Source organism: Triplophysa dalaica, chromosome 23 (genome assembly GCF_015846415.1).
Source record: "Triplophysa dalaica isolate WHDGS20190420 chromosome 23, ASM1584641v1, whole genome shotgun sequence".
NCBI lineage: Eukaryota > Metazoa > Chordata > Actinopteri > Cypriniformes > Nemacheilidae > Triplophysa > Triplophysa dalaica.
The window spans coordinates 4,745,660-4,770,792 of record NC_079564.1 but is presented as its reverse complement, the minus strand read 5'-3'; the positions used below and the strand labels follow the sequence as shown (position 1 = coordinate 4,770,792).

At 39.5% G+C, this 25,133-nt stretch overlaps 1 protein-coding gene across 1 annotated transcript in view; it reads right to left on the bottom strand.

The window, feature by feature from the left end:
* Positions 1 to 25,133, bottom strand: part of dpyda.1 (dihydropyrimidine dehydrogenase a, tandem duplicate 1) — a gene marked incomplete at its 5' end in the record, with an annotated part of 91,908 nt that overhangs the window by 12,865 nt on the left and 53,910 nt on the right. The window contains 6 exon segments of the mRNA XM_056737617.1: positions 7,380 to 7,499; positions 8,066 to 8,186; positions 16,536 to 16,613; positions 20,667 to 20,735; positions 21,114 to 21,158; positions 24,336 to 24,455. Coding sequence (XP_056593595.1) covers positions 7,380 to 7,499; positions 8,066 to 8,186; positions 16,536 to 16,613; positions 20,667 to 20,735; positions 21,114 to 21,158; positions 24,336 to 24,455 — 553 coding nt within the window.

Below are 25,133 nucleotides of genomic sequence, written 5' to 3'. Positions count from 1 at the left end.
AGGTTTTAAATCTAATGGACTATACATTATGTTTCACTTTACATCCCTTTACATAAAATGAACCTCCAACAACTAGATCTTGAAACGTTTATGCACTAAATACAGACACGCTGATGTCACATACTGAGCTCGTCTTAGTTCATTCATCATCTGCTGTTTGTCTGCTCTGCCGGTCAATGGACAAGAGAGTAATTGACAATGTAATTCATAGAGGACCGTCCAGACGCCTCTACGGCCGTGTGTTTTTATCATTAGCAGTTAGCCTATGGTTACGTTCACAGCCCGCTGCACACTCCCGCCCCTAAGATTTAAGGGTCTGCCCTTTAGAGAATATTTAACATAAATTGAAATCTTGACAGCGGTGAAAAATCTGTCTTGAGGAAGGCAAATTTAATTAATCAGACTTACTGTACCGTGATCTGTCCAACACAGCAGGCCGCAAATGAAACAGCCCAGAGCCCCCTGCATCCTATACTCAATATCTTCATTTTATTTCTATTGTTGAGTTGCATATTTTGTCTTTGAAGAAAACATTATTTAAATTTAGTCAACATTTGGTTGACATTTTTTTCATTTTGAATGACAATTATGTGTTTTTTTACGTTTATTGTTATAAATGTGAAACATGTATGTTCTTATTTTGAAAACCTTACCCTAACACTGCAAATAATGAAATCCATATGTTTTTCTGAATTCATGCTTACAATAAGCAAACAAATGTTTGGCAATGGGGTAAGAAAAATAAACTTAAACAAAAGGTTTAAAGAAAAAAGTATTTTTCTGACCTCACTAGCCAATATTTTTTGTTTGTTTAGAGCTGGATTTAAGACTAAACGTCCTTCTTCATTTTGCTTAAATGTATCGTTATTTAAGATTTCATTCGAACTGAAAAAACTAGGTAATTTTTTTTGCAATGTACACTGTCAAAAATCCAGTCATCCGTTAAAAACCCTGTATTTTTGGGCAGCTGGGGCACAAAAAAATACCATAAAATAATAAAAATATTTATTTCGGTTTTGTTTAAATTTACAGTCTTTTTCTCTTATTTTAATGTGTTTGCTGTATTTCTGAATAAAACTGTAAAAATCTGTTTTTTACATTATTCGTGAAAAATCTGTAAAAAAACAAATAAAATTCTGTACGATTACAATTTATTATAGTTTAGCTTTAGATATAAAAATACGAACAAACAAAGAAATGCTACACAACTTCCATAAGCCCCTAACAAAGACGGTGCATTTATGACCTGTCCAAGAACAACAGACCCATCTTCATACAACGTCTGTTGTTTACCCCACTAAAGGTTGTTGAACTAGTAAACGAAAACATAAACTCAAAATGTGTGCGTTTGCATTCAACTGTAATGTAGTCGATTGTAGACCGGGTGGAACTTGCAGGCAAGCGAGCGCCATTCTCACACTATCATTACTGAAAGATCACGTACCTGTTACCTTCAACCAACCGCGAGCGCACAGAATGAGGCATCATGGGAACAGATGAGGTGAGACCGGAGCTCTGGGAGTTATAAACCAGCTCACAGGTGTGATCTCTGAGGGATACTGTCATGAAGTCGGAGGAGGAATGGGGTATAAAATCTCATCGATAAATACAATTTTAAAAAAGAAGAGAAAAAGAGGAAGAGAGACATAACAGGCACAGTAAAGATCTCTCCTGGGAACAACTTTGCTTTTTCTCTCTTTCTCTGAAAACAGTGGGCAGGCAGACAAACACCGCCATGCAGGCCACATCCCGGAGCTCTCAAAGGAACCCAGATTCCATCCCACTCCATGACACCGTGCTAATGCACTCACAGGATGGTCAATACTCGTATAAACACACACACACTCGACTATCGAAAGGGACCCAGAGCACTTTTAATTGTCAAGCGCTACAAGCAATACTGAGACACAGTTGGATGAAGCTGTAATCCATTAAGGGGAAAATGTAAGTTGCAAAACTTTTTAGTTTTATTTCTAAGTAAGCTTGCAGAACGAGGGTCAAATTTAGGTCTTAAAAAAACACTGAACTGGGTTTAGTGCAGCACGGTTTGATGTGTTGATACATTTTTCACACAAAAAAACATAGGGCCGGACATATTGAATGACTCTTCCCTCTTTTAAAATAGCCAATGACCATCAGTCAGGAATTCAATCAAAAACCAGAAGTGCAGAATGACATCATAACATTTTTGGATCTGTATATGTGGAAGTGAGAGTGTCTTTGAAATAAGGATTTTGTCATATTGTCTATTTAAACATATGCATGCAAAAGCCAACTCAACTCACTGGCTGTGTGGATGTGTTTGCTATACTAGCTTATATTAATGTAGTAGTATACTATAGCCAGGTGTTACGCTGTGTTTGCTTGCGTGTGAGAAATTCTGGGTTAGGTGCTTCAGAATTTGGATGAAGCCCATATCAAATAACTGCAAACAGGAAATCGATGTAAAAATCGGAAGAATTGTTCATGACATCATTGTATTTTTTTATCTTAAGCCATTTTCCCGTTAAATAATGTGATATATCAAAATGATAAATGGATGCCACTTGCGATAACACAATGTATTAACAATGCGTCATCATGCTGTCTAAAACATTTATCATGGAACACAGTTACAGTTTCACAATAATATCTATTTTATTCTATAACATCATTGTCTGCTAAATAAAACAGCATTTGCAATATTTATCATGCAAAATGCACTTTTATTAGCAAACCCCAAAAACAAATCTGACTAAATTACATTGCATGATACACATGACACAAAACGGTACTATAAAAAGAGTTGATTCTCTTAGATCTAGTTAAAACAGAAACAATAATATACTAAAACCGAAACGCAGAGAAAGTTTACACATTAGCTGAGGCTTTTCTAAGCGTGCTCGGTTTTCAGCAGAGCATTTGTTTTTCTAAAGAATCATTTGTCTTTGCCATCCATTCAGCCGCACAAAAGAAATGAAGCACACATGCTTGTGCTAGATGAATTTTCCATGTCTGTTTATACAGAGGCACACTTCAAAAAAGCAATCGACAGTCGGGCAGTGTGTTCTGTCAGAAGAGCACTAAATGTAAATGTGAGGATGTGTGTTTGTGCCCTCTCGAAGGAAAGTATGCGGTCTCACAGGTATATGATCGATATCAGCTGCGAACACACAAGCTCGCACCGGCACACACACACACACGCACCCTAGCTGTATTGCTGAGGACACAATACATTTTATACTATGAGAATTATTTTACTATATCACACCCGTTAAAGGGGCAGTTCACCCCAAATTTAAAAATCTTCATCATTTACTCACCCTTGAGCTGTTCAAAATCTGATGAACACATAAATATATATATATATATGTATATATATATATGAAAAGATATATGGAAGAATGCTTATAACCAGACACTTCTTGGCCATTGACTAACCAGTAGTCAAAAGTTCCCCAGAACTGTTCGGTTACTTACAAGCGTTCTTGCAAATATCTTTCTCTGTGTTCACCTCTTCCTCTGAGGACAACGTTGTGTTTACATATATGGGTTAAATAACTACCTTGTGTAACTCACAAAAACCATCTGAGCCTTAGATCTGATCTCACGCTCTACAAGCTGCACGTATGGACAAAATAACTACACATGTAATCACATACAACAACATTCCATTACACACGAGGGCATTGAAACGACTACATCATTATACTTATGCAGAGAGACTGTGGAAGAGCGCCGGTCATTGCTTCATCACCTGGAAATGGAGCATCTTTAAAGTGGAAGTATTTTAAACTACTCCAGCTTGTTATTCATTTCCCTGAAGTCCACTTAGAATGTTATGCAGCCTTCAAGTGGAGTTTGAAATATTGTAATTACGAGTTACGTGCAGATGAATGACCAAGCAAAGCCGGTGACGAACTGTGCTCTTTGCACATCATTCTAAAGGAAACAGCAGGAAACATCTTTAAAGGGACAGTTCACCCAAAGATGGTAACTCTTTTATCATTCACTCACCTTCGTGTCATTCTAAACCTGAATGACTTTCTTCCTTCTTTTTGTGTTCCTTCAGAACACAAGAGAAGATATTGTAAAGAACATTGATAACCAAAAAACATCGAGCCACATTGACTTCCATTGTATGGATCACAAACAAACAAGACATTTCTCAAAATATCTTCTGTTGTGTTTCATGGAGGAAACATTCATACAGGTTTTGAATGACATGTATGCACAAATTTCTGAAATTACACTTTTTAAATTTTTTGAGGAATGCGTACGTCATGCGACCATTAGCTTATGTCTAGTCCATCAACCGCGTTTCAAAAGGGTAAGAAAATGTCTGTTCTTCATGATAAGCCCTTTTAAAATTAACCACTGCGGCTAAAACCCCACTGACACACAGTACATCACAGGGAGATCTTCTAGGCTTTTGGCACCGTCAGCCCTGGCAACGCGCAGGCCTGCAGGCAGAACACGGTGATGGATGTTAGGCGGGCGGAGCCGGGGAGACCCTTGTAGGTCGGAGACCGCCTCCGCTCCTTGGGGATGTCACACTGACACAGCTTAAATGTGAAAAAAGATGACATTGAGTAGTTTTGCTTACATCCTATAAAATACTGCTGCAATAGTTTCCCTGTTTAATTTTTAATGCTGCACACCGGCTAGCGTTGTGCCTGGCTTCCAAGTGCTCAACTTTTCCCTCGTTGAGAGAGAGAGAGAAATAGAGAGAGAGAGAGATGTGGATGGAGAGGCCAGCACATAAGAGAGACTCAATCTGTCCGGACAAAAACAAACACACACACATTGAAAGAGAGGCTCATAAATGACATTAACAATGCAAGAGTATAGCAATAGCACAGTGATACAGTATTGAAACCCAGAGAACAACTGCATCCACATGAATTATTGAGCACACGCTGGCTGTGTGTTTGGACCTTAGACGAGTCTTGTTACGACAGTGAACATGAGGATATGGTGACATCCGTATTAATCAATCACGGTTATCATTATGAAACCATGGAACACAAGACTGAAGATGTAAACAAACAATTAGTAAAGGTATGGAGACGTGGCGGGCCAAAGTCGAAAGAGCCCGGACCCGAGTCTGAGGCTACAGATCTTATTTAGTTAGTCATAGTCAAGGCTAGTCCTACTTCAACAAAACTAAACTAAACTTAATAAAAATAAATTGAAATGAAATGGAATAAAAAAGTACATTTAAATAAAAAAAACACAAAATAAAATAAAAAAGTAAATTTGATTCAAATTAAAAGCACAGTAAAATAAAATAATAAAAGTAAATCCACAATGCTGGGTTTGAAATGCGGTGTGGTTGTAGGGTGTTCTTGTTTGTATTTTGGGTTAACAACCCCAGGTGTGCTTGAAAAACAAAAACAAAACCAGGAGAAAATTGTAAAAATCTAAAAAAGCAAAAATCTGGAACGAGCTACACACCACAAGTGTGGGCAACATATAGTGATACTATCCTTACCAAACACCACAGTCATCTGATTTCCCTTCAGGATATCAGTAGGAAATCCATCAGCCTGGTCCCCGTAGAGAGACCAAAGAAAACGTTATTCTTTTGAAGACACATCTGTGTAATGTCTTCATAAAAAGCCACACAGAGGCAGACAACGCCAATATCCCATGGCAACCGGAGGACCCTTGTTAGAAGGCTCTCTGAAGCTGATCACCAGGGATGAAAATCTGCTCTCCTGAAGCCCTTATCCCACACTCGCACGACGAAATATTCACACCGTCATTCTTATGATGATGATGGTTAGGTTCTGTGGTAACATTCTCAACAACTAGAATATCTTAGAAATTAGACGTGCTGGTCCAGACGCTCTTTCCCATCATTACCAGAAGGAAGCAGGTAAGAACCAATGCAAATAAAAGAAAACAGCACCTAACTAAACCTATTATCTTCAAATGTATGACATTAACTAGATCCTAATTCCCATTCTTTTTGTACATGCTAAAATGACTTACTACGCTGATGATGGGAAAGCACATCATCTTATTAGGTTTCTGATTTGATTTTTTTTTTTTTTTTTTTGGCCTTGATATTTTTGTTTTGACAGGACAGTGAAGAGAGATGAGATGAGATGATTCCAGGATGAGAGAGAGAGAAGGACCAGGAACATTTTACATTACAAAACAAAACTTGTATAATAAAAATGTTTTTTTGAATGGATTACTTGGACTGAATAATAAAGATCATTTTCAATTCATTTAGTCCTATTAGTTTGTTGGTTCTAATATTTCAGGCAAAAAAGTGACTATACTGAAGATGCTAAAATGTTTATTTTAAACAATATTTACAGTTGTGTTATTCAATTGTTTTGACAGTCCTATTAATATTTTTCTTTAAAAATGTATCATTTATTAACAAGTAAGTGCCCATTAACTCTTGAACAGTTAATATTTATTCTTATATTCAGCTTTTAGGTTAAACCTTTTGTGACTTATTTAAACAATCAAAAGAGAATCAAGCCTACCCTAGCACAAATGATTGTGGGTAATATTCACCTTAAAAAAACATACATCCAAAGACTACAACAAACTGTAAAGTGTAAACCAATCTAGGAAACACTAATACTAACTACATGAAAACTACATAAAACAGTATGCAAATTTTTGGGATTTAACCAATCATTTATTTGAATTCTATAGGTGTTTTTTTGATAACAAGGTTGAAGGAGCTTCTATATATGTATACCTATGTATGTCTTTGTTCACTGTCCCTGTTCAACAATCCCTTTTTATAATTGATGATATAGAAATACACTGCTATTTCAGAATGTACTGCCAAAAAACATTACAACACTGCAAATAATAAAATGAAGCTTTCCTGTAGCTCAGTGCTAAGAGCATTGCGTTAACAATGCAAGGTTGTGGGTTCGATCCCAGGGGATTGCACATACCTAAGTATAAATGAATAGGATAAAGCAATGTAAGTCTCTTTGGATAAAAGCGTCTGCCAAATGGATAAATGTAAATGTAAAATGTGCCACTTTAAGGAACGAATCTACAATAATAATGGTCAACTCTTGCCATTGAAAATGAGTCTCGCAACCAAACCCTGTAAAACCTTGTGCTGGCGAGACGTCCATATTTAATAATACGGAGCGCAAACTGTTTTATCGAGCAGCAAAGGCCTTGCGGAAAGCTGTTCTAGGATTTGAGCTCTCCTCCATTCCATCTGCCTGTTCTATTAAAGCTTCTGACCGTCATACACACACAAACAAACATGCTCACGCATTCATATGCACTCCCACGCACCTTAAACGAAGAAAAAAAATGACGATTTGAACACACAAACAGTCTGTGCCGCACAGCCGTTAAACCTCAGAGGAGAAAGTAATGGATCCAGTGAGGTGGGTGACACTCACCAGACACTCCGCCATATGTGGTGCGCTTTCCTCGGCCGATGCCAGGCCAGGGAGAGCCGTCTGCCTTGAGTCCCACCAGTCCCGAAACCGTTTTGGTGGCTGTGACTCCATCTGCTCCACCTGCGCCAACAGGGATGAGACATTAGGTCCCCTTGCGTGTGGAGTGAGAGAGGCCAGATTCCCCGAAAATCTGGATGCCAAAACCTGCGGGCCTGTGACTATTTCTGTAGAGGCTCCAGCATGATACGGGAGACATCAGGCTGTTTGAAGTCACGATAGGAACTAAATTCTCGGACACCTGTAATGTTTAACTTGGAATCTGTTGTTAAAAATGACATTTTTCTCTACTTTTGACATAATTTTGGATAAAGTTGCCACAGCTCTTAAGGATTTGGTTTTTGTGTCTTCGATCAGATGGACTCAATGGCGAGATTTAATGTGCACTATAACATGTGTAAAATGTAAACAAACAATCACCAATATTGCAAGAATTCCTTAATCTAGTTTATTGGTACCCTCAGGATGTGACTTATTTGCTTTAGGCATCGATTTAGCATGAATGCGAGTATCTGTATTTGATAGAGATTGGATCCAAATCAACGTTTTGGTGTCTATCCAACCCTACCAAACACTATTAGCAGAAGCAAAAGGTCTGAGGAGGGATGGCCGTAGAACAGATCAGATACCTTCCCATGCAGCCTTGGCCATGTCCACAATGTTGGTCACATTAGGGGTGAGTTTGGCAAAGAAAGGTATGCGGACAGTCTGTCGAACCCAACGGCAGATGTTCTGGACCAGCTCGGGATCCTGGTCGAAATGAATCACACAACAAATAAGTAAAAATAATCCAACCAACAAACAAAACAACTTTTTTAAACTTGTTTGTAAAGGTTTGCCTATCATTGTGAGAGCAACAGTGTATAACCTGCCTCGTGCAAAAACAACTTAGGTGGTCCTCATTACTACAAAGGCTCATAGATTGGCCAATTCACATTTTAATTTAAATGCAATAATGTCAACAGAGATGTGGAAGGGTTTGATTGGGGAAAAGAAAATAGCGTTATTGTTATGAAAAAATAAAGTTCTTTAACATAATAGAATAACAAATCTGCGTACTGTATGTGTCAAAGAGACAGAAAGGGTGAGAGTGATAGATCGAGAGAGACTGTACTGTAGTATCTGTGTGAGAAAGAGAGAGAAAGGGATCATAAGAGTGTGAACTGTTGTCCCACAAGGATTCATGCTTTATTAAGCTGCCCTGGTCTGTCAGTCTGTGCTGTTTAGTGTGTGTCTCGGAGAGAGCAAGAGTGAGAGAGTTTGTAACGAAAAAAACAAGACCTCTATATTTGATGCACACCTTCTGCATTGTGTGTAATTTTGGGGAGAATCTATTTTCAGAAATGCAATTCAATATAGTTGCAATCACAACTATGTCTTCATGGTGTATAATGACCTTACATAATGAAGCGTTAGGTTTTTATAACCTTAGAATGAGCTATTTCTATCTACATGGAATTCGCCATGTTGTTTCTACAGTAGCCCTAAACGGACAAATTGCTCCACAGAGCCGTTTCCTAATATGCTTTCTCATTGGGCCAAAAAGTGAAAACATCTTAGTTCTGTGTCAGCCAACGTAGTGCTCCGAAAGGAAGGGGTGAGCGGTGGAGTGAGCCATTGCTTGCAATTCACAACCTCACTGCTAGATGCCGCTAAAATTCACACACTTGAACTTGAATAATAAGTGTCATTGTGTTTATACACAAGCATTCCCTGGTCTGGATTTCATTGTACAAAGGATTATGGCATATGGCATAGTTCACCAAAGAAATTCTGTAAAGCACAAACGAAGATATTTTGAGAAATGTCACCGGGGTTTTCTGTCCATAAACAGGGATTCAGTTGTGGTCAATTTGTTCAATTACCAAAATTCTGCAGAAAAAAAATCTGTAGAAGGTTCGGAATGACATAAGGGTAAATACTTTTTTATTTAATTTTTCGTTGTACTGTACCTTCAATGTCTTGCTGATACACAGCAGTAAATATGTATTTCTCATATCTGTACACAAAATATCACAAAATGTTCTGTTTAGTTAGACTAAAATCTCTTCTTTCATCAACGTCTTTCCATCCACTATCTTCAGTTTGGTATCAGATGCACCACTCGTCCGCTTCCCGCGGGCGTCAGATAAATACACAAAGCGCATTAAAGCCTTATGAAAGCTTCCTTATGAAGAAAAACAGAAAAATTCAAGCAGCGAAGCCTGATATCAGATCAGTCAGAACGCTTTAAAAGACTGTAAACCCGACATTGAGCTTTCATTCAGTATACAGCATCTCTCTCGCCCGCTTCTCATCTCTGTCCTTCTTCGCCTCCTTTCTTTCACAGGAAATAGGTCTCTGTTTTGACATATCCAATAACTGCTGGCATATATTCCCTCGAGCGATGGCTCTGCCCGTCTGTATAAGGAAGTGTGATTTACAAGCCGTATCTGCAAAGCGGAGTTCTAAGGTCACTTCCTGTACTGGAAAAGGTTAGCATTTGATTTTTAAAACCATTAGCCAGAATTGATTTGTAAGAATAGAACCCCAAAGAAAAAAAAACACACCTCCCCTTGACTGTTCCACGGCATGCTGAGCGATTCAGAGGAGCACAAAAAAACCAAGATCGAAAAAAATTCAAACGGTGGGATCTCGATGTTTCGCGTACTTGTGTGTGTATTTGACCTGAGATACACAGTGGGGTTATATTTGGGCCTAAAAGTATTCTAAATGCACTCTGAAAGAGAGGGGACGTGAAAGGTTTCGCTCTTTGAGATGATAAACTCGATCTCCATTCTTTTTATGAAGATATTGGATTTACGCACTTTACCAGGCAGCGAGTTTCATCCGCCGCGATTTGCTCAGATTTATTCAAGACTTAAATGGGGTATAAACAAGGCGAGTGTAAAGGTTCAACCTGTCCGCCCGCCAGTGTCTGCTGGCTAGAGAGGTAATATCAGGACTTCAGGGAGGAGTTTGACGGGGCTGATGGTTTGCTGGAAAGATTCAGCGGTTCATACAGAAAATCCAGAAGAAGAATTGGTTTGACAAAAATAGTTGAGAGAAAAATACACCGCCCATCTAAATTATGTTTGTCAAATACAAATAACGTGTATGAAAAAGAAGCATGAATGTAAACATTTATGAAATTATGAATAGCTTATTAATGCAAACAATGCACAATTGCTTCAAACACAAATTGTTATGTATAGACCACAAAAGAATAGTTCCTTCTAAGCAAACGATACATATTCATACAAAAATATACATTATACATATCACTAATATGTATTTGCACTAATAATCTAGACAGAACTGCTGCATCTTAGACAGTTCACCCAAAAATGAAAATTATGTCATTATTTACTCACCCCCTTCTCATTTCAAACGTGTATCACTTTCTTTTTTCTGCACAACACAAAAGAAGATATTTTGAGAAATGTCTGTGGTTTGTGTTTGTACAGTGGAAGTCAATGGTGTCCAAATGACTTCAGGGCGAGTAAATAAGGACAAAATGTTTAGTTCTGGGTTTATTTTAAAAAAACGGAATCAGATTCTTGTACTAAACTTTTGAACCGTGCGACCAGATTGAAGGTTGAGTGACTGGTCAACCTGTAAACCGAGCCCGCATCCCGAGGGAGCGATTACTTTGAGCCGAGCCATGCTAGCATTTGAGTGAAACAACAACAACAGCCGTTTTACAGGAAGCAGGACAGGCTTGCCTCCCAAAGGGTCATGGGAAATTGCATTATGCCCGCCTCAGTATGAGGCACAGGGGTCGTGGCGTGCAGCCAGACACAAGCCACCAACCAGATGTCGCTTGTAAGAACTCCTGCACCGAGAGACCACCGCTTCCTCAGAGGGCTTTCCGTGACAGCTTATTACGGGCCAGATGGGGGTGAGAGCCGCTGTCCGCGGGCCAGCGAGTCTGGAGCCGAGTCTCTTTTTCGTCTAAGCAGTATGCTGTACACAGTATTACACACTTTGATGGAGAGAGCGCACCTGTGCGGCAGACCCGCTTTGGCAGAGTCTGTGACCCATCGCCACCCAGTTTCACATGGAGAGGTGCTTGCTGCGGGCTCGGACCTACTGCGGGAGTCATCAGTTTCCGTGCCTGGAAGGCGGAGGGGGCAGTGAGCGGGCGAGGAGAGCTTTCAAAGCCACTGAAGAGCATTCAGAGATGAAAATCGACTTGTGAGCAGCAATAATGATTTGGCAGGTGGCTGCGTGGTTAAGGGGGGGAGGTCTTGTATGAAATTAAAGGAGAGGGTGTGTTGGATTCTTTATGTACTTTCCGTGCCGTCATATGAGGAAAGAGAGGTGCCAAGAAGAGAGAGATGGAGAGTGGTCCAAAGACCCCCTCAGGCTGTAAGAAGTGGGGGCGAAGGGTGAAATGCAGGGAAAATATCAGCTTTACACCTGCAATTTTAATTTAACAGTGCAAGGTTAGGGAAGGTGGGCACTCTCGTTAAGAGCTGGCGGGTCTCGCGGGAGGTATGATGGAGGTCGCTCGCTCCTGTTCGGTAGGGTCAAAATAGCCACGGGAACAAAAGCAGATTTTAATTTTGGGACACATATAGAAGGAAACAGGCTGAAAAAAGACCCCAATGGATGCTGAGTCCAACCAAAGAAAGAACTTTGTGACCCCTGTGATATTTTTTCTCAGATGAGAAATTTGTAATGACGACCAATTAATATACAGATATATAAAAAGGAATTCACTATTTACAGCCCCCACTTTCAGCCTTGTTTAGTGTGTGTGTTGTACCCAAACACTCTAAAAACAAGTGCTGAATAAAATACAAGGTACGGCAGAAAACAACAATCTTAAAATTTACTGATATATCAAAGAGTTGCTCAAACAGTGAACCAAAGCTTTTTAAAATACTAAAAGTTTACTCAACCACGTTGCACATTTGAATGTTCATTCATAACATTGATGCAAAACTGTTGCAAAAAACAAAGGATATATACAACTTTGTATAAAAATGTTATATATATCACAGTCCAAGTAATTTACAAGAACATAATTACACCTTGAACAATATTTGCTTTAAATACCACCTCAGGTTTGAGCAAACAACTAAAATATGAAAGTTACAGTACAAAATGGAATAAAACACAACTTGATGTTTGGTTGAAAAACTGAAACAACAGAGTAGCAGGAAATGTAGGTTTGTTCTAGTTTCCAAAAAGAAAATGTTAAATACAATATATACTGTGTATATATATGTAGAGTAGGCGGGGCGATACCGTGGTTCGAGTCCGGTGAGTATTTGTGAATTAGCGCCAGCTGTGCGCACACCGGGCTCAAATCACGTAGGAGATTGGGAGCATATAAAAGGAACGAGCGACCGGACCGTCAAAGAGAGAGGTCCGGGCCCGAAGTTATGTTAAGTTTGTATTTATGTTCTTGTGATTTATATTTTGTGTGCCGACAACCAATCAATTTATTCACAAGTCGATCGGGGGAGAGACAATTTGGAACCCTCAACCAACCTAACCTGCATGTCTTTGGGCTTTGGGAGGAATCCGGAGCAAACCAACGCTAACACAGGAAGAACATGCAAACGCCACACAGAAAGACTTTCCGTCCCAGCTGGGGCTTGGACCGGGCAACTTCTTGTTGTGAGGCAACAGTTCTAACCACCCAGCCACTGTGCACAGACCGTTTTGGGAGGTCGTGCCACTCGGCAGCCATCTTTGCAATGGGCCTCCATGCAGTTATTACGTAATTCAAACAAGACGTTAATGGGAATACTGATATTTCTACAGTCGCCGTCTAAAATCCCAATTAAAAACAATATTTATAAATATAACCATAACGTTTGTTTCCTTTGATCAATCTGTGCTTAAAAACATTATTTTTCATGTTGCTTTAGATACTACGCATGCCCAAAGCTTCGCCAGGGCGGCCATATTGAGCGTTACGTTCCTCCCCATTTATTTCAATGGCAGTGACACATCTTGTTAATATGAATATCTTTGCTTCGCGCGTGCGTCCGATGAAACAGTCTATACAGCATACTGAAATCTACTCAAAAACAGTTTTGTACAATTCCCCCCTAATATAGACGGCATTGATCAAAAGTAAACAGGCAATTACTGTTCAACACATGTAAACAAAACGCATCTCTAATCTGCCACGAGCGATATTCTAAACAGCACTGAGAAGAAACAACATTTTATTGTAAAAACAAATCGAAATGAGAACGATAGAGATTAAATATTAATATCCCATTAAAATCAAATCGTATCTCTCTTCATGCAGTCACAAATAATGCTGAATTAATGCTTTTCCCTTCTTTTCCACAGGCAAGAGAGCAGAGAAGGTGTCAAACAAAGTGATTAAATGATATTGCGTCTCTTTAGTTCTCATGGCAGATTCCAGTCCTCAGGCTTTAGATTAGCTCTTTGTTTTACAGCTGAAAATCTACAGCAAACGCAACAGATATGACTGTGAATTTACAGCCGCGGTGGAGAGAAATAACTCGGATGAAACAGCTGCTTCATTTCCGCACCGTAACGCACGGTCAGGTGCACGTTTATTTTGGACTGAAACAGGCAGAAAGAGAAATGTTAATACACCGGGTCATGTTTATCTTCTGTGAGTTTAATTCATGTGACAGAGCTTCACCGCTCCATCAAGTGTAACAGACTAGTGCACCACGTCTAAAGGAACAAAAGCCACATGTCTAGAAAAAGTATACAATGGTGCTGTAGGTCTACCTGCAAAATAAGCATCTTAACCGTCTGGAGACAGTTACAGGCCGGCGTCACTTCAAGACTGTTTTACAACTGTGCATCAGAAATCCAAACAAAGCTAACAATATCACCGAATAAAGTTCTCGGAGGTGCAGAGATGTGATGTTTTTTTATCAAGTACCATCAGTTGACAGGATGTTATTCCACTTTTCACAGTTGCCGAGGGTGTAATCATAAAACCATAAACAAGACATTGCTGTTTTCCTCTGTAATAGGCACCATGCCTGAGCGTGAAACGCAAAAAACAACAAACAAAAATCTCACTTAAACCTCCATGGGCCAAGCGCACGGATGCTGCATTTCATTCGAATGATGGAGTTGTGCATTCCGATGACAATCGTGTGCAGAGCGCAAAAGAGATTATTTGTGGTTTGTTAAATTCTGTTAATTTGACGCTTGAACATGATGTGACGGCAAATGATTAATAAAAGCGCTTTGACAGATCAATGTTACGCTGAGGTGGAGAGGCAGTGATGCACGTTTGGAAAAGTTGAGCTCATGACAACGTTTCTCATCAGACATTGGAACGGGCGTGTGACCGCACATGAATCTTTAGCTTATTAAACACAGAGCAGCAATTGGATCCAAATCCATATCGCTTCCACATCTGCAGTGGCAAACTTTTGTTGATTCACTTTTTCTCTTTGTAAAGACATATATTCAGATATTTCAGTGTCACCAAATGGCAAAAAAGCATAACACAAAAAATGCTAAAAACAGCCCATGGTGTCAACTGGAGTGGATGAGCTGCACAGGTTATTCAGGAACAAAAACATCCTAAAACATCTCTAAATTATCTCTAAACAAGGTAAATTTACAGTACATGGCAAACACAACTGTGTAAGAAATCAGAAAGGTCTCAAGTGAGACAGAGAACATATTTTAATTTTTGATTTTGCGCTAGCATTTCTTTTCATTATATTACACAAAGCGCACCCCGTTTTGTTGGATTTGCGTGTAAAAACATTGAAAAAGATTCTCTGCCAATGAAGTAAGAAATATAAACTTCATTTCAGAGTAATCTCTGAAAACAAGTTTTAACATCTTGTGCAGTTTTGCTTCTCATATTAATTCAATGAGTTTAAGATTAGAAAAAAAAACGATTCCAAAAACACAACGATTTCAAAAACACATTCATAAAGATCTAATACAGGTTAGATCAGATTTGATCTGATGTTTACAAAGGAGGGTCTTCATTTACTAAAACAAATATTTTCTTAATAAAATCCTCGTAACAATTTGCATGAACATTTTTTAGGTAAAATTTGTACAGCTTACTACTAACCAGAATAAAGTAAATTCTACTTATTAAATACATTTAGTTTTTGTTCAAATATCAAGTAAATGTTACATAAACTAAACCCAAAAGAATTACGCTGAGCAATACTTGTCTAACTCAAACTTAACGGATCACTTATTGTCATATTGAAATTGACTTAATGTACAACATAGATAGTCAAGTAAGAAGAGACTGGTGGTCTCTGTACTGGCATTAGCACAGTTACTGATTAATTAAGTAAAATAACACACTTCATGGCTAATATCGTTCCTCCCTCAGTCTAGGCACAAGCACCGCTCTTCTGAACAACGGTAACACCTTAAAAAACCCAAACTTAAAAATAATACCAAAACTCTCCTAAATCTCAAAGATAAATCAACAAAAACACGAACAAGTCTATCTTTTTACTGAAAAACACTTAAAATGACAGTTTATCTGGAAAATTAATTGCCGGGAACTACAGATATACAGACAAGGTAGTTATAACTACGAAAATTATTTATGTAGTCTCAACACAAAATAAATAAGTTAACTTAATTTGACCAATTTAAATGCGTTTAACATAATAAAATTGAGTTGGATTTACTTAATAATTTGTTCAATTAAAATTACTCAAACAAATCATTAAAATCTTAAGAACCAAAATTAGTAGATTTTATTTTCAAGAACTTCAAATACTAAAACTTCTTATACATTGCATGGCAAATTCATCTAGAAGTAAAGAAATAAACTACTTTTTAAGTTTTAATTGAATGTAAAGTTAGCTCAATCTCAGTTTGCAATATATTCTGTATTGCCTGTATTGCCATAATAAAAAGATTAACATATGCAATAACTAATAACTTAGAGTTCACTATGGGCTCATTTTCATTGTTTGACTTTTCAAAATCCACATGATTCAGATTTTCTGATAAACAAATATGTCTGCAATATAACAATAATGCTACTAAATAAAAAATGAAAAGCATTTCCTAGTAGCTGTTTTCTGATCTTATTCTGTTTTGACTGCACTGGCTCACAGCTCACAATGTCTCGGCATTGTTAACATAGTGAATGCTGAATGTTTGATTTACCTGGCCACAGGCGAGACCCCTCTCCCCCATTTCATGAGGACACGACAGATTCAGCTCCAGGCCATCAGCACCAGATGCCTGTGAGAGATGCAGAAGCTTCAAATTATTTATTCAGAGCATATTCTAACCATGCATTGCAAACAAATGACGTGGCACATGCACAATACATAACACTTTCTAAACATAAATGTTCCCATTTGAAAGATTTGTATATTCTATTTTGATTAAAAGATCCATGGATGTTCAGAAAACCATGAAGTCTTCCAAAAACAAGAAGTGTCTCTAATGTATTTGAATCTGAAAAATAGAAAATCAAGTATATTTAATCCAAAGATCCATATAGTCGACTCAAGAATCCACTACAGCAAAAATGCTTTTTAATGTGAATAAAATAGTTGAGAAACGTTTATTTATTTAAATGTAACATGCATAGCATGCATAAAAAATCATGCATGTTCAACGTACAAGCCTGTCTGAAATGTTTTGATACAACGTGTCTATTCTCAATAAAAGAGACATGCAAACTAATAAAGAATAGATGCGGAAAAACAAACAATTTGATTGTTTATCAGACTCAAGCAGATGCAAAACAATGAGCGAACCAAATCAGCGATGACTGAGACATTGGCTCTAAAATAGATGAGAGCGTGATAAGTGTTCCACACGGATGCACCAGAGACGGGCGTGCGGGCGGCGTGCGCAGACTGGGGTGGGGTGCGTAGCCGAGCAGAGTTTGACAGGCAATTACAGATCCACGGGGGCTTTAAAGCACATCACATGGGGGATTTAAACAATTACAAAACGCTCTACAAACCTGCCACATCGACTCCATTGGTAGATTTATGATTTTCCGCAGACTGACAGCCATTAAAGGGGGAAAAGAATAATAAGCATTTTAGCCTTACAAAGTGCAAAGGAGCGCAAGGTTGGGCGACGCTATTTATCACTGTCAGCCAGGGATGGAGAACCGGCCTGCCACCCCACAGGATTAGACCCCAAATTTCATGGTCAATTAGGAGCAAACACAGGTACAAAACGGACACAATGTGCCGTGATCCTAAAGCCAATTATCAATAATGTTTAATTTCACCCGGTTTCTTTTAAGCCCTTTATAGAGAGGAGAGGCGGAGGAGGGGGTGCAGGCTTGCCTTTTCTCCCTCCTGGCCAACAAAAGGGGCGACACGCACACAGTGAATTAAGTGCTATCATCTCTCATCACAGTAAGCTGCTTTCCGAGAGAGGCCGACTGCAAGACGACTGGTTGATATTGCGGGCTTAGCTGAGAGAGAGAGAGAACCGATTTAAAACAAGCCCAAGGCAAAACAAAACAGGCGAGAGACGTTTGCTGTGCAGATCTCTCTTGTATGAACTGTAAAATGAAGACTTTGCATTCATAAAATATTTTTTTATTTGTTTTATACTGCGAGTGGCGCTTGGATATCACAACTTACGACGATAGGATGTTCTGGGTGGGTGTTGTTGCACCGAGCACAACGGCATTTACAGTACCACAGTAAAGACCACCTCGGAAGATGTCAACAAAGATGGTCCAGAAGAACTTCGTGTTTCAGTTTTTTATCTTTAAGATTTTGCTATACAGTATATTTAAGATAACAAATTATGATAATAAAGCAGAAACCCAAAGTGCTTCTGGACCAGTGTTTACATCTTGCCAACTGAATACAGTACAGAACCACAGTATATATACAAGTACCACGGTATTCCCATCTGATATTTTTGAAGTTCTCCAGAAAAGAACTCCAGGCCTGGAGCAGATCTGGATCAAACCTGCCGCTTTGACAAGGATTATCAACTCCAAAGCTGATAAGGGAAACATTACCCATCCCTGTCATACTCTCTGGATCAGCGCTACTGGTTTGATCTCGGGGGGCTTTAGAGAGATGATAAGAAGAGCAAAGCAGTTGTGAAGAGATACTTGCGTCAAAGGTGAGAGGAACTGCCACGGACGACAGGAAAATCCAATCTAGATCCGGATTCTGACTTAAAGGGGTCATTTGACCCCTTTAAACATTCAGTCTTAATTAAAGCAAGCAAAAAGAAGAGCACATAATATTTACAGTATGAAAAGCGTCTCAGCTTTTTGACAGATACAGGTCACTGAGAAAAGTAGCCAATAACACACAAAGTGCAACAACATAAAGTAGCTTAAATTTATGCACGTAAAGGGACAGTACACCGAGAAATAAAATCCTGTTATTATAAAATCATCTCATGCTATTCCAAACATGTGTGACTTTCTTTCTTCTGCAGAACACAAAAGAAGATATTTTTAAGAATGTCCGTAACCAAAAACATTTGACCCCATTGACTTCCGTTGTAAGGACACAAAACCATTCGGACATTCCTCAAAATATCTTATTTTGTGTTCCACAGAAGAACAGGTAATTTACAGGTTTTGAATGTGAAGACGGTAAATAAATGATTACTGTCCCTTTAAGAATCTGATCTAATCTTAAGTAAGAAACAAACCCGGTGGGTTGCAGGATTTGGCCTTTTGAGTGACAGCTGCAGGACTTTCAGTAGTTTAAATTCACGAATTCACCGACTGCGCAGCAATGCCAGTCAAGAACAACCACACATCGCACACTTATTATTGGACCTGCTTTCAACCATTTATCTGCAATCCACTGTTCCTTTTTCTTCTGCCAACTTTCAATTGGATAAAATAGGAACAGCTCACGGAGGGACTTTGACATTTATGAATTATAGCCTCGGGCGCGTCATTATGATGTAATATTTCTCTGGAAGGTGGCGATTTTATGGAGGAAAGTAGCAGAACAGAGGTAGAGAATGAAACCGGTTTACTTCGCGCTGACACTCCCGTGAACGGAGCAACGAGAGACAGACAAAAAAAGGTGAGCGTGCGAAGAAAGGCAAGAAAGCGTGGAGGCAAAAAAAAACTTTTAAGTAGTATCCTTAGGCGAGGAACAGTGTTAAGTGCTCCCTTAGATTTCAAAGTGGGAAAGAATGGTTGATTCTATTTGAAAACCGTGTTTCCATGGCAACTGAGCCTTTATTGCATATTTGCCGGCACAGGTAGCTAAACAGCAGAGGAAGAGGAGGCATTCAGGCCACCGGCCGTCGAAACCTAAAGACAAACGTTATTTCACCCGCTCGCCCCCGTGTCCCATTAGTCCACTTCCCACCAAAACGGATCAATCCATCCGTTTTCAACTAATACAGGTAAAAGAGCAGAAGCGGCACAGCGACACGGCAGCGGTACCCCAAAGCAATGTTCTCGCCACGCTTTACATCACAGGTCTGCCTTATGAATACACAATATGCAAAACATACCTGGGCTCCGATGACAGGGGACGTCTGGCGAATACATAATGACAGTAGTATGGAGGGGGGCGGGGGGCGGAAAATACCAGATGTCCATCTCTGCCGTTAGTAAAAGAGGGTTTCGGGAGAGTTTGACATGGCGGTTTAATGAGGTGAAAGCGAGGATGGGGGGAGCGTCGATGTAATCGATACCAGAATTAACGCGGACTGTTTACTTTCAGCCATTTTTTCTGCACAGTTAAGCGCCTGAGATCTGCAAGTCAACTATGATTAATCCCGGGGTCATGCCGCTGTCTTCCTCTATTTCCACTTAAAATATCAGGACCTGTGATTATACAGTGCGTTTATATATCCGAGTGCATGCGGATGATTGGAAGATGTGCATGCGTTTGTGTGGATAGCCTATTAGGTGTTGACGTTCAAAAACAAAATCCCAGGTACTCTCACAGATGGACCAGTCTAAAGATGTCTGGCCCGGGAAGTCCTCTCATCTACCCCCCTCTCATCCTCCAGCCGTCAGCGGCTCACTCCTTGGCATCCCGCACCTCATCCCTCTCAGCTTCTTGGCAACATCAGATTAGTCGCTTCCGATAAGCATTTCCCGTAAATGTAGCCGACTTTAGATCCAGGATCAGCTGCCAGTGATTCAATAAAGGTTTCTTTTTTGGATAACAGTAAATGTTGGTTTTGCAGTACGGTAAAGGACAGTGTGCGGTGGCACGGATGCAACAACCAGTGTTATCAAAAGTGCCAAATTATCCTTAAGGGAAAAGGTTATTATTTCACAACTGTGTGCGTCCGCAAATTAGCATAACAAAGACTCACCTCTGCCATTTTGGAAAGCTCGGTCCAATCAGTTTTGTTGTTGCTGCACATTATGCTGGATATGACAATCTGCGGTGGAGAGAAGAGAGATTGAGTATGAAGAAGAGACACCAGAGGAAAAGAGGGCATTGAGCGATTTTGAAGGTTCGACAGGGTTTTACCTCACGGCCTTTTTAGGCCCGCTTCATTGTGTGCCATTTTACTTTATAAAATGGATCTGAAGGGTATTATCTAGACTTTAATAAACAGCTGCCTCCTTCTAAGTCACAAAATCAATATTTATAATTCACAAGACCGGGACAAATCCACTGTTGCGCTGCCATTATTAAAACAGTATCAAGCCCCAAAGCGAGGCGATTAAATAAGAGCCTTTTCTGGATTAGCCTGCCCCGTTTGCTTGTCTTTTATACAACACACAAGAAGCCGGCCATAAAACAGGACACAGACGGACTCAAAACAAGCCTTGGTTTTAGTAATCGCAGACATAAAAAACTTTCGACAAGAGGACAAACTCCACCGAGGGCGCCATATGTCCAATTCTCCCGAGATCTGCCCACGCTAGCAGGTGAAAAGAGTTTACCGGGTCAACATTTTAGCCGCTACATCCCTCATCTTACCGAGGAAAAAACACTAAACATGTTGACTGTGTACGTGGCAGCACTCCATTATGAGTTTAATAGCTGCAGAGATGTCTAGAAAAAACTAGGCAATGAAGGCCACCCTAGTGTTACTTTGTCCAACAATGTGATTACATCTAAACTCTTGTCTCATCGGATGTCCATGACTTATATTTGCTGCTGATGAGGCTGGGGTGGGCGGCAAGGAGACAGAAAAGATTGGTCCTAACAACAGGAGCACGGGAGTCTGGGGAGAAAACTGATTTCATGGGAGGATATTAAACTTGGAGGCTGTGTTGTCCCCCCGGGACAAATTTCCGCTAGATATAAATCTCTTGGGCATTACGTTTACCCAAAAGCAGCAGGCAGTTAGATGCTGGGCTTAGCCCACCTACACGAGAGCAGAAAATATTGCAAAGTTTTAAGGGGCAAATAAAGTTAAGTACTCTGACATTTACCGCAGAGATTTATTGTACAACAGTGCCATATAAGTGATATTTGATACACCCTGAAATAGTGTTTGGTAATATTACCATAAACCCGGAGCCGCCGACGGTGTTCCAAAAGATGACGAAGAGATCAATGCCGCAGGCTTCATTTCGGGTATTATACGTTCTGTTCTGATTCGAGCTTGACCTTAGCTCGCGTTAACGTCGTGTTATTGCCGAAAGGCACTCGGAAAAGCTGGAGAGGGATCTTATTTTAAGTTTATTAACACCAATCCGGTCTGAGCCCCCTGGTCGGCATGTCACCTTAACCAACACGAGCCGGCGAGGTTTTGGGAATCGGGGATTACCTGGTTGTAAACTCAATAACCTCACCAGCACCCACCGCCTTCGAACCCACCTTAAACTCTAACAATGTGTCTACATGGAGATTGGTCACCCGGAGTCAATACGAGAACACGTGGACCGATGACTTCCGCCAATTTCCTAACGCAGTGCTGTGAGAAATAATGGGAAAAAATAGAAGCAGTGATAACAGCAAACTACAATTTGGCTGACCGGCACCGGCAGCCTTCTGATGGGGTTTGAGGGCTGTTTCTATCGTTTTATGAAGTGAAAGACATTTTTCCAGCAGCGGGTGGGAGAGATGTGACAGCAGAGGAACCGAAGAACTTTAACAGACTGACCTCTCCTCGCAGGCTGATAAATTTAATAACAGAAACCATTCTCTCTGTAACAAAACTCGCCAACACATTTAAAGTGTTCACGGAGGTGACAAAAAGTGCTCACAAACGCACAAAACAAAGTTTATGTCTACGTGTACTTGTACATGGCTTTCAGAAATGTCAAGTTTATGTTTTTGGGCTCATGTTTTATATATATATTAATTATAATATTTTTAATATATATATTTCAAAATGATAAATTATATACATTTTAAGATGTTCAGGACTCGCCGTGCTTTCCAGGGAGAATGGCCAAAAAAGCAATATTAAAAAACTTTCCAAAAACAAGATGGAGTGCAGGGGGTGTGTTACAACTACAGAAATACTACGTCACACGTCCAACTCGTTTTTTAAAAAGCTGACCATGTTAACTTAAGCACGAGAAGCCAGCCCGTTCAACAGTGTAAAGAAGTCAGAATGCATGAAATAAAATGATTGTTCTTCCTGTTTAGACAGGAAATACTTCATAACTTGTAATAAAACTTGTCAAGCTATATCATTTAAGGCGGCAAAGATAATCTCTCCTCAGTCCTAACTCTAAAAAGAAGATTCTCTCTTCAACTTGTTTCAGAAAAGAAACTACTGTACATCTCTGCTGCTTTCATCCTCGATACAAAAGCCACCGCAGTGAATGCTGGGCATCGCTTCCATTAGCGCGGCCCGTGATCGTCATCAGAAATCAATTAATCCTTTGATATTCCCTGAGCACAAAAAAGAAACCCAGAGACAGAATCTTAGAAGTGAACAAATAAGTTGTCATTCTGTAATTTCAGTAAGCATATGCTGTTCCTGCCGTACCAATGCTGCAGAAGATAGAAAAAACCTACTTATGGATGGAGCTGGCTCGCATCATAAATATTTGGATTTCATTAGCAAACATGAGGATCACATTACTATGAATAATAAATGGAACAATGAGAAATGAATATTGAAATCGTATTCAAATTTTATGACTTGAAAGCCAAACCGCTGAGGAAAATTTGAAAATAACTAGCTATCACAGACAGTCTTGTATGGCTTCCACCAAACACAAAGACCTCCTATACGTTGTAAGAACGAGATAAGAGGCAACATTATTCTGTACTCAACATCCTGTGACAGAAGGCACGTCATGTTCATTCATATTTGAGCAATACCAGCAGCAGATGCTCCGTGTAAAGTAATTGAACTGTAATTTTAAGCTATTTCTGTTGTTCCTGGTTTCTATTTCTGACACGCTACAGTACGTCATTCTATCCATAGTGGAATTGTATTGTTTCTAATGGCAATACGATACACTAGACCAGTCATCTTCAATTAGCCGGCAGCGGGCTGGATCCGGACCTTTGCTTCGTACCATCCGGACCGCGAGACATAGGCTGATAAACCGATATAAAACATTTGACTATTTTGGTAGTTTAAATTGTCTCTACAAATGGAGAATCACAGCACACACACTCTCAGCAACATTTATGTAATTGATATTTTGCTGCTATATCTTCTAATATTTTTATGTAGCGCCAAACGCGCTTTGTTTTAACCCTTTCCGCCCCGCACATGCTGGTTCTCCCCCCAAAGACGCACCGCATGAAGGGCAAACAGTAGTGAAGACAGGCAGAGCAGGTAAATGGACACACAACAGTAAACACAATGCATGAATATTAAAGAATTTGTATCTGTCAGTCTGTTTACCTACTGTTTGAGATAGGTCTCCAACCTTTCGATAATATTTGTGATATTTTAAAAACATAACGTTTTTATTTACATTTAGCTTTAGAATTATTGATCATAATTATAATGAATTATTAGATAACAAGCATCAAAGATCAATATCAAGCATTTATTTAAATCTTTAAAATGGCATTATTCAGTCAATATTGAAGATACTGTTATTATTTATACAGTAAGCAGTGGTTTCTCCCTGATCAGCTTGATGCTGAAAAAGGAACCCTGTCCGGGTTCATACAGCGGTCCCGAGGTGGTTCCACGCACAATACGCGAAGACACATTGGTCACCAAATCCTGGAGGATGAAAAGAAATGCCATTGGTTCATTGAGTTTAGTGACACGTAAAAACTCTGTTTACCTTATGCAACCTTTAATAATGGCTCATAATTACCGTACTTTGGAACCTGCCGTTTATAGAAATTCGCCACGCTCGTAATATCCCAATGGAAACCTTTGCTGTAAAATATAGTCTGAGGCTTTCATTTCTGCGTAGAACAACCCGAATCAGACAATTATGGCTATATTCTACAAAAATGCACGACACAAATTCAATAGTGTTATTTCCCCTTCTTTCCCGGGGGGCTTTGAAAGCGGAGCTTAATTCATATTTAATCATACGTGTTTGAAATTGTGTCGTGCAGAAAGGAAAATGAAGTCTACTTAAACCACACATAAAAAAGAGGGAACATTTCGAAATCAAGCAATTCATCCATCAGTTCACACTAATATCTTCTTTCATACACTTTATGGACTACATTTTCTTCACATGTACCTCTTCTCAAAAGTGCCAAAATGCCCATGAACTATGATAGATGTTTTTGGGACTACATTAAGCTGTACTTGAAAATTCATCGCTTGGCATCAAACTGCTGCAGGTTCCTTGCCAAACTGTTATACTATCCATCACTTATGAGATGTATGGAGTACAGGTCATCTCTGTCGGACAGTAATCAGTCCACACGGTAAATTAGA